Consider the following 11,799-nt stretch of genomic DNA (forward strand, 5'->3'; position numbering starts at 1 on the left):
TAAAAGCAAAACATTGATAATCAACCATCATATTAGAATGATTTCTGAAGGATCATGTGACACTGAAGACTAAAAGTAATTATGCTGGAAATTCAGCTTTGCATCACAGGAATAAATTCTATTTTAAAGTATATTAAAACAGAAAACCACTATTTTAAATTGCAATAATGTCAAAATATTTTTTCTGTATTTAAATTAAAAATCTTACTGATCCCAAACGTTTGAGTGCATCTTTCTTTATATAAAATATACATGGCATTGATATTTTGCATCTAATGCAATGAACCTTTATGTTTTTAGGGGGATTATTTGGTAAAGAAATAAGACAGAAACTGGCCTTTTAGAAAAAGAAAAAAAAAACTACAAATTTAAATCATAAAGCTTTCTTTTTTGATCTCTTGCAATCTTCAAGAACTCTCAAGTGTGATTTAAGAGCGATAAGCATATAAATATGAGAGAACATTATCAATGCATAAAGAAATCTATAAAACCATATCCACAGCGACCTCTTGTGGCGTCCAGACACAAGCAAGGGTCATCTGAAGGTCACTCCACTGCAAATCCTGTCAGACCATCATAAATGTGACCCTGGACCACAAAACCAGTCATAAGGGGCATTTTTGAAAGCTGAATAAATAGGCTTTCCACTGATGTATGGTTTGTAATTACAGTTTTGGTCAAAATACAACTATTTTATCTAGAATCTGAGGGTGCAAAAAAATGTAAATGTTGAGAAAATCACCTTTAAAGTTGTCCAAACAAAGTTTTTAGCAATGCATATATTTATGGTAGGAAATTTATCTTTACTTAATATCCTACTGATTTTTGGCATACAAGAACATTTTTGACCCATACAATGTATTGTTGGCTATTGCTACTTATGACTGGTTTTGTGGTCCAGGGTCACAAATGTGTGCGTACAAGTGAGACAAACACACAAAGCACAGTATAGAAAGTCAGAATGGTATTTTTTATTTGAACTGTACTGTATGCTAAATGTTCACCTCGGTACAATAAACAAATACAAATACTCACACTAAAAACCAAACCTACAGTTCCAGAACCAACCTGACTGGAGTTGGCCGAGGACCTCAGAATATTGCATATAAACAACACAATGAGCTCCGAACAGTGCGCTTCCACATTAAAGAACCCAAAATAAAAAGGAACAGGGAGAGGATCACAGGAAAGTATGGTTACAAAAACATTAAACTAGACAATACAAATCTAATTTAACTGCCATACATTCAACACCAAAAACGCACTGGATGTCCAGATCTATAAAAATACCTCGGGTAGGCTGACGGGAAGGAGCGAGTATTTAGACGGGGCTGTAACCGGCAAATGTTCTTCCTGAGACAGGGGCGGTTTTTCACTCCAGTCCCTTTTCTGTGTGAGCTGCCATCTATAATTTTTTTTTTTCTTTTGAAAGCAAACACAAAATCAAAATTATGTTCCTCACGGTGACACGTGGTTTGTATTTCAAATCCTTAAATTGAAATTAATGGGATTTAGCAGTAAAACGGTGTGCTCTTGGGTCTTAAAGAGGAGTGGTTTCTGAGCTGGTGCTTGTTGAATTTGTGCAATTCTGTAAACAAGAGGTCAGCTACGCTAATGTCGGAAAAAAAACAACCCCTAATAATTCATCTTCATTTTTGCCCAAGAACAGCCTTTACCTCTCTGTTCTCTTAATACACTGTATATATATATTTTTTTCATTATCAAGCACTTTTAACACTGAAACAAAGACGAGCACTAATTCTGTGGATGTAAAGAAAGAAACAATATTGATTTGTTGCGGCGCCCAAATAAGGCGAGGAGGAAGAAGACTGTCAAAGTTTCGAACTCTGTAAGTGGTGCGTGAAGAAAGAGGCGTGGCCATCGTGCCAAGAAAGCACCGCCCACCTGCTATAAAACAGATGGGAATGATGTCCTCCCCTCACAAGAACAACAGAAACAAACGTAAATGAATGGATAAAAACACTGGAACTGAAAACAAGACGGTGGAGAGACGTCCGTGAAGCATGTCTCCGGTGCAGCTAGCGGCAGCTGATTGCTTGTTCACCCGTTCACTGTCTCTTAGTCTCTTTGATTTGCAGTTTTGCTGAATGACTGTCGCTCAGTGGTCAGGTGCGTGTGCTCGGCGTGGTTATGACTTGGCGAGGTGTTCTCTATGGTCGTTGTGTTTGAGGAGCTGGGTGGGGGACGGGGCGAGGCTGGGCTGGGTGCCCAGCGGCAGGGGATGGGCACCGGGCACCCCGCCGGGCATCATGCCCTCTATTTGTCCACCCATGCCACCAGGAGACACACCCACCGCACCAGGAGGAAACCTGAGAAAATACAAAGAAAATATGCTCCGCCCTTTATCACATGATTACAGACTCAAAAGCTTCAATCTGTCTGAGGACATTTTTTAATTTATACTCTAGCAAAAGTTTGTTTAATTACAATACATTTATTTTTTTTTGCCAAAATATCCTATTTTTTCTTTATTTTTTAACCAAAATATCCTAATAATGTGCTGTGATGTCTGTTAATCAAAGAACAAATTTAGTACTTCTATAGTTTTAAGCTTTATCTTTATTTAATTTAGAATTAAGTGTTTGATAATCTTGATATCTTTTATTGTTTAATAAATTAATTTTGCAGACAAAAAAAATGCTATATACTTTACCAACGTCAATTGTATCAAACGTCTGGGGTCTGTAAAATTTTCAAATGAAATTAATATTTTTATTCAGCAAGGATGCATTAAATTGATCAAAAGTGACAGTAAATAAGTACATTTTAAAATATACTCACATAGAAAACAGTTTTTACATTGTAATAATGTTTCATAATATTACTGTATTTTTAACAGCATTTTTAATTAAAGAAATGCACCTTTGACAAGCAAAAGAGGCTTATGTATCAAATTTACTCATTTTAAATGGCTACATTTTTTAAATCAAAGAATCCTTTATTTAATTTTATTTAATACTTCGTATATAAACACATTTAAAAAAATGTAAATAATGCATGTTAAGGATTACATCAAAAACTCAGTATACCAGTGTGGAAAATGATTTAATTATACAAAAAATTATACATTTTCTAAACATGAGAATTTACAGTATGGATAATTTATAGTCATTATGTTTACATTTTCATGTATTTCTTTCTTGATTTATTGATTCATCGGTACATTTACTGAATTCTCAAATATTTTTTTTCTAATTCTCAAATAAAAGCCATACAAAATAGCCCCTATACTCAGTCTAATTTAGCACAACAAATGCACACACAATACAGCTGAATAGATGAAGTAATTTCAAGTACTTATTTTTCTATATATACACTTTAAAATGTAATTTATTCCTGTGATTTTAAAGCTGAATTTTTAGCATCATTCCTCCAGTCAGATGATCCTTCAGAAATCTTTCGAGTATTCTGATTTGCTGCTCAAAAACATTTATTATTATTACCATGTTGAAAACAAGCTGAGTAGAGTTTTTTCAGGTTTCTTTGATGAATCGAAAGTTCAGAAGAACAGCATTTGTCTGAAATAGAAAACCTTTGTAACATTATAAAGTCTTTATCATCACTTTTGATCATTTTAAAGCGTCCTTGCTGAATAAAAGCATTCATTTCTATAATTTCTTTCCAAAATAAATAAATAGATAAAAAACGTATACTAACTCAAAGCTTTTGAATGGTATAAATGTGCAATGTTACAAAAGCTTTTCATTTAATTTTATAAGCTTTCTATTCATCAAAGAATCCTGAAAAAATGCACTCGGCTGTTTTAAATACTGATAATAATAATAAATGTTTCTTGAACAGCTAATTAACATATTAGAATGATTTCTGAAGGATCATGTGACACTGAAGACTTGAGTAATGTTGCTGCAAATGTAGCTTTGCATCACAATATAAAATATATCCAAATAGACAGCAGTTTTTTTAAATAGTAAAAATATTTCAAAATTTGACTGTTTTTGCCGTACTTTGGAGAGCAGAAGAGACTTCTTTAAAAAAAACATTACAAATCTTACTGTTCAAAAACTTTTGACTGGTAGTGTATAATTAAAATAACAGAACTAATGATAAAACAATTAGCAGGCATCACATGACATTTCCATGAGAATGAGAAATGTAAAAATAAAAAGTGATGAATCAAAGTGAGAATATGTTTCAGACAACATTGGTTTTGTTCTTTTAGAGCTATTTGGACAATGTCTTGATCTCTGTGTTTCAGTACGCTGTGAGTATTTACCTGTCATTGTTTAGGTATACATTTTGTCTTGCAGGCCGCCGGGAGAAACGGCTGGTAGCGGTTGGGCCACTCTGCTGAGCGAGAGAAGCAATCAGACTGAGCAATACAATTGGGGCTGGTTAGTGTGTGTGTTTTTATGTGAGGGTTGGAGAGTTAAATGCATAAAAATGAGGTGTTAGTTGAGGGAAATGTTCAGAAGGGTCACAGCGGGTAAATCTAGACTAGAGGTGATTCTGCTAAAGTTAATTTATGTGTGCCACAGGGACAGACGGAAGTCTCGTTTGGGTCATTTGCATATGGCGATCTGGAGGGATAACACTCACTACACAGGGCTGAACTAATGAAGTGCGTTTGCATAACTGAACACAGCCGCTGAACGGCTTGGCTGCTCATACAGTAGAATCAATTCATTTGTTGGGTATTTCTAGGGCTGTCAAACGATTAATCGCGATTAATCACATGCAAAATAAAAGTTTATGTTTACATACTATATCTGTGTGTACTGTGTATATTTATTATGTATACATGAATACACATACACACATGTATATATTAAGGAAAAATATGTTAGATTTATATATTACATCTTTAAATTTATTAATATATATATATATATATATATATATATATATATATATATATATATATACACATCTAAATATTTTTTAAATATATACATGTATGTGTGTGTATTTGTATATGCATAATAAATATACTCAACACACATGTAGTATGTAAACACAAACTTTTAATTTGCATGCGATTAATCGTTTGACAGCCCTAGTTTTTTTTTTTTTTTTTATCTCACAGCGAGGAAGGAGTTATCTGGAGTCCAGTGGGGAAAAGAACAGGGATTCATTCTGGTTTTGATACAGATTTAATTTGATGATTTAGGTTTATTAACAATTTCATTGATTTATTACTCCTGTGGCTGTATTTTTATAACATATTTTGAATAATGCCAGGCAGAAGATTAATTGTGATTAATCACATCCAAAGTAAAAGGTTTTGTTTACATAATATATGTGTGTGTGCTATGTGTATGTTTATTATGTATATATAAATACACACACCTACAGTATATATTTTGAAAATATTTACTTTATATGAAATATTATATATAAATATATAAAAAAACACATTTTAACATATTTTCTTAAATATATACATGCATGTACACACATAAATATACACAGTACACACATATATTGTTCAAACAAAAACTTTTATTTTGAATATGATTAACCACAATTAATCTTTTGCCTGGCATTAATTTTGAGTTTTTTAACACCATTTATTATTAATTAACAAATAATTATTATACCATTCATTACATGTTTATTATTATTATAAATAGTAATATTATTATAATATAGAAATTATACTATACTATTTTTTTACCATTTATTTTATATTATTAACTTTTATAGTATACAACTATAATTATATACTATAATTAAAATACTAATTATTAATTAATAACAACTAATAATTATTATACAATTTATTAAACTACAACTATTTAGTACTACAACAGTTACTACATTATTTTCTGAACGTGCTTCACTGGCAAATAGTTTTAATTGTTTTAAGCTCATGAATTTCACAAAATTACTAAAAACAAGAAAAAAATATTTTGCAGTAGGAAGAACTTAAACTATTAAAAATAATTTCTTTCTATATTAATATCACATGGTGTTTTACTGTATATACACAATCAAACCAAAATGTATTCAGACACTTTTAACATTTCTCACATTATCAGTTTATTCGCTATAGTTTAGAAAATGTAATGTAATAAAATATGACAAGAACTGTGTCAGAACAAATTTATCTTGATAATGTCAGATAAATTTGATAGAAAGGTATGTAATGGATTACAATCAACCAAAAAATATCCAGACAACTGTTATATGACAATATTTACACAACTATCAATACTTTGTTGACCTTACCAAATAATGGTTAATTTTGTTTAGTCAGTGGTGTAAAAAGGTCGCATTAGCAATTAAAGAAAAACACTTCAGCAAAACATGGTCAGGTCAAAGTGTTGGAATAAATTTTGGTCCCAAATTATCAATTTTTTTGTTAGTTCACTGTATGAAGAATTTTGGGGTATAATATGTCACAGTTTACTTTATTTTGCTATCCTTACTTATAAAAACAATCTATAATGTCCTGCACCCACTAGTAAAAAAAAAACATCAAAAATTATATCTGGTGTCTGAATAATTTTTGGTTTGGTTTAAAAATATATAAAATGAATCAAATTAAAAATATTAATTATAATAAAAATGTATACAAATTAAATAAAAATTAATGAATTAAAATATGAATTATAATAAAAGAAAAATTACTTAAGATAATAATTTTTAGGTTAATTATATTAAAATGATTTTTGGGACTGAAAGAACTGAATGCATTGAAAATCTTTTGGGTTTAGTTCTAAATAAGTAGATTGTCAATCCTAAAAAAGAGGGTGTTTGAGATGGTAAACTCAGGGATGGATAGAAAAAGGGTTAGTATAATATGATGAATGAGTTAATGTATGAAAAAACACAGATGGCTTTCTGTGCATGTTAAAAATCTCTTTTATTACCTGTAGGCTCCGCCATTGAGCTCCGGATGTACCTGCTGCTCCATCACCCCCCAAGGCGCTGTAGTCACAAAAAACTCTTTGTTGACGCAGTTTCTGAGACTGTCTGGAATACGACCTGAAAACCAGAACAAATCCGAAACATGATGACTGATGCACAGGAGGGATGCTAAGAGGAAAGAGAGTCAGAGTTTATAAAAAGAACAAGATTTACTGTGCTTGCTAGGCAGCAACAGAATATTGTTGGAGGTTAGCACAGGTATATTTGTAGCAATAGCCATAAATACATTGTATGGGTCAAAATCATCAATTCTTTTATGCCAAAAATCATTAGGATATTAAGTAAAGATCATGTTCCAAGAATAGATTTGATAAATTTCAAACCATAAACATTTGATTAGTAATATGCATTCCTGAGAACTTCTGACAACTTTAAAGGCAATTTTCTTAATGTTCTGATTTTTTTGCACCCTCAGATTCCAGATTTTCAAATAGTTGTATCTGGGCCAAATATTGTCCTATCCTAACAAACCATACATCAATAGAAAGCTTATAACTGGTTTTATGGCTCATGGTCACAAATGATAGTTTGAAAAGATAATGCAATTTAGATAGCAATGAAAGAAAGAGTTCACATACCATGCATTTAACTAAAATGAACCCTGTCACCCATTGATAATCACAAAGTAGTATGCAAATTCTATGATGACGGCTTCATCAGAAGTGGTTACATTTTAAATAGCAAAAATTGTAAAAAATGAAGTCAGTAGGAGATTTTGTACCGGTGATGGCCCTGCGGATCTCAGTGGCCGCTGCCTCTCTCATCTCTAGTGAGGCCTGCTCACTGTACCACGCTGTGTGAGGGGTGCAAATCAAATTGGGTGCATCTTTCAGAGGACCCTGAGAAAAACTGAGAAAAACAAAACAAAACAGACAATAAGGAAGACTATATATCATTTTGCATCATTTTACTACACATTAAACATCATTGGTCATGTATGTACATTACCATCAGTAAGATTTTAATGACAGATTTTAGAAGTCTCTTATGCTTAACCAAGGCTATATTTATTTGATTAAAAATACAGTAAATACAGTAATATTGTAAAATATTATTACAATTTAGTACAACTATTTTCTATCTGAATATATTTTAGAATGCAATTTATTCCTGTGACGCAAAGCTGAATTTTAAGCATCATTACTCCAGTCTTCAGTGTCACTTGATCATTCTAATCATTCTTATATGCTGATTTGCTGCTCAAGAAACATTTCTTCTTATAATATCTTAAAAAGTTGTGCTGCTTCATATTTTTGTGGAAACAGTAATACATTTACTTGACTGTTTGATTAATAGAAAGTAAACAAAAAAAAAACAATTTTTTGAAATATGAATGTTTTTATTGTCAATTTTGATCAATTTAATGTGTCTTTGCTGAATAAAATATCTTGATAACCAAAGAAGCATTAGCATCTAGCTAAATTACCTTAAAATGATTTATTACTCAACTTTGGATGAATACATTTTGATATTAATGAATACTACAAATCTGAACACTAATAAAAGTAATTTTATCAAATGTGACCCTGGACCACAAAACCAGTCTTAAGTAGCACAATTATAATTGTAGCAATAGCCAAAAATACATTGTATGGGTCAAAATTATAAATTTTAATGCCAAAAATCATTAGGATATTAAGTAAAGATCATGTTCCATGTACATATTTACTAGAAACTTCCTACCGTAAATATATCAAAACTTAATTTTTGATTAGTAATATGCAATGCTAAGAACTTCATTTGGAAAACTTTAAAGGCGATTTTCTCAATATTTAGATTTTTTTTTCACCCTCAGATTCCAGATTTTCAAATAGTTGTATCTAAACCAAATATTGTTCTATCCTAACAAACCATACATTAATAATTCAGCTTCCAGATGATGCATAAATCTTTTTTTTTTTTTTTAAATTGACCCTTATGACTGAATTTGTGGTCTATGGTGACAAATGAGAGCGAGAATAATACAATATATAAAAGCAGAAGCCATTAACCATTAAAGTTAAGAAAAAACACATGCAGTGCAACCATATCAAATGTTATAGAAAAGTATAATGCCAGAGCTAAAAAGTAAGCATTAAAGGATTAGTTCACTTCTGAATAAAAAAAATAGTGCAAGACGAGCATTTGTGGTTAAAAAGTATCAACATTTTTATTTTTTATTTTTTTTTTAATTAGCAATCGTTTCGCTAGATAAGACCCTTATTCCTCGGCTGGGATTGTGTAGAGCCCTTTGAAGCATTAAAACTGCAATTTAGACCTTCAACCTGCTGATCCACATTGTAGTCTACTACATGGAGAAAAATCCAGGAATGTTTTCCTCAAAAACCATTTATTTTCGACTGAAGAAAGAAAGATATGAACATCTTGGATAACATGGGGGCGAGTAAATGATCAGGAGATTTTAATTCTGGAGTGAACTAATCTTAACTAGCATTTAAATTCTTGGCTTTTTTTGTACAGAGCTAAAAAAAAAAAAATTAAGAAAATGGTCACAAATTACTTCTTATTCTGGAGTATGTGGGTACTAATGTACTATTATATGTAGAATGCACCAACCCTAATTTTGCATATTATATAGAACTAATAGCATGCAAACTTGAAAACAGGTTCAGCTAAGGACATGTTAAAAGTTGCATCTAATATCTTAAGACAAAGTAACAGAGATTGAATTACAATTAGTACGTCAGTACAAATGTTACCTGAAGGGTTCAGACTCGTGAACATCCAGGGCGGCCCCCCGTATCCTGCCTTCTTTGAGAGCCTGAGCCAGGGCTTTTTCATCCACTAGACCTCCTCGTGCTGTGTTGACTAGAAATGCTCCCTGTCGCATCTAACAAAACATCATACACCATATTTCACACTCATGTTTACGCAACAGCCACTAGATGGCGCTCACGATAGCAGAATGGCATTAATGGGATGTTTATGTGTAATGTACCTGTTTGATGGTGAAGTCGTTGATGAGGTGGTGATTGTGTTCATTTAGGTTGCAGTGGAGAGACACGCAGTCGCTCTGGTACAGGAGATCCTGTAAGGTGTAAACTCTCTGGACGCCCAGCGATCGCTCTAAACCATCTTGTAGGTACGGGTCATAAAAGATCACATTGAAGCCAAACGCTTTTGCTCGAACAGCCACCGCTTGTCCCGATCGGCCTATGAGATGAACATACATAAACATGTAAACACAAGCAGAAATGACTTTAGGACGGCATATGTATAAAATATGGACAACTCTGGTACATTTTTGTCCTTTTTGGAACTTAAAACCTCAACACTGACTTTTGTTATATGGAAAATTTTTGTACATTAGTGACCTGACTAGATTTATTTGAACTATTCCTGTAGTATTTCTGTAATATCTTCATATCATATCTACTGATCAAACGTTAACACTTAATTTAATATTTTGTAAATGTCTTGTAGATATCCATAAGTTGTGTGTATTTTCATTTGTTATATATATATATATATATATATATATATATATATATATATATATATATATATATATATATATAATTTAATCTGCATAATTTTACAGTTGTAATTAGGTTGCTGCTTATAATAAACAGTAAATTAGTTCATGTTCATTAAAATATAACTATATGTGTATAATATAGTAATAATAATAATTAATCATTATTATTTTTATATGATAATTATGATAAAAAACAAAGTTTATTAATAATAAAATAATAGCAATATTTTTCATTAAATTATATTAACAAGCATTATTATTATTATTATTATTATTATTATATGCGTTCCACAATTGCATACCTGTCAATTTAATATTATTTATATACATTTTTTTAAATTTAAGTATTAGTCATTTTTATTAAAAAAGGTTTTAAGATTTTTTTTTTGCTTTTATCGTTTTAACTTAATTTATTCATTTATCATCTTTAAACTTTATTTAATAGATTTAGTAATTTTTAAGTCCAACTTGCTTATTAAAAATTTGTTTATTTTGTAATCGTCAAGGGAACATAATTTTGTTTTTTATTTATATTTAGATTTTATTTTATACTTCAATAAACATTTTTTAAAACAGTTTTATTTAATAATAACAATACATTATATAGTAATATTTTGGTAACACTTTACAATAGTGTCATTTCTTAACATTACAACAGTTTAATTACTTTATTAATTTATATACTTTAATAATTTATTTTTATATTTATTATTTAAACAAATTTAAACAAATTTAATTACAATAGTAATAAACCATATTTTAAAACTAAATAAAATATTAATAATTTTTTATCACAAAATTATTAAAACCACTTTAAATAAGCCACATTAATTTAAAAATAATAAATCAAAAATGTTTGCTTTTTTGTAACACTTTACAATAAGGTGTCATTTGTTAACATTATTGTATTAACTAACATGAACGAACAATGAACAGTACATTTATTAATCTTTGTTACTGCTAATGAAAATACAGTTGTTCATTGTTAGTTCATGTTAGTTCACAGTCTATTAACTAATGTTAACAAAAACTTTTGATTTAAAAATGCATTAGTAAATGCTAAAATTAACATTAAGATTAATAAATGCTGTAGAAGTATTGTTAATTCTTAGTTAACTTTAACTAATGTAGTTAACTAATGAACCTTATTGTAAAGTGCTACCAATGTTTCTGTCCCTCACCGAAGCCAATAAGTCCGAGTGTTTCTCCTCTAATGCGAGCGGCCCCTGACGCCACCTCTCTGATCTGCTCCACGCTCTGGACTCGTGTGCCCTCACGCATGGCCTGATACAGCCAGGTGTTCCTCCTGTACAGGTTCAGGATGTGGCAAAGCGTCGAGTCTGCCGTCTCCTCCACGGCAGCTGATGGAATATTACAAACCGCAATACCTGCAGACATGAAAAGAGTCA

The 11,799-nt window shown here is 30.9% G+C and overlaps 1 protein-coding gene across 1 annotated transcript in view; it reads right to left on the reverse strand.

The window, feature by feature from the left end:
- Window positions 1-951: 951 nt before the first annotated feature.
- The window catches only part of ctbp2a (C-terminal binding protein 2a), a 22,349-nt gene continuing 11,501 nt past the window's right edge, over window positions 952-11,799 (reverse strand). The window contains exons 2-7 of the mRNA XM_073827540.1: window positions 11,572-11,778; window positions 9,851-10,065; window positions 9,612-9,742; window positions 7,634-7,761; window positions 6,855-6,969; window positions 952-2,330 (exon numbers count right to left, since the gene is read on the reverse strand). Coding sequence (XP_073683641.1) covers window positions 2,150-2,330; window positions 6,855-6,969; window positions 7,634-7,761; window positions 9,612-9,742; window positions 9,851-10,065; window positions 11,572-11,778 — 977 coding nt within the window. The 3' untranslated portion in view covers window positions 952-2,149. The remainder of the gene's footprint in view (window positions 2,331-6,854; window positions 6,970-7,633; window positions 7,762-9,611; window positions 9,743-9,850; window positions 10,066-11,571; window positions 11,779-11,799) is intronic.

The sequence above is a fragment of the Garra rufa genome, chromosome 21 (assembly GCF_049309525.1).
Source record: "Garra rufa chromosome 21, GarRuf1.0, whole genome shotgun sequence".
NCBI lineage: Eukaryota > Metazoa > Chordata > Actinopteri > Cypriniformes > Cyprinidae > Garra > Garra rufa.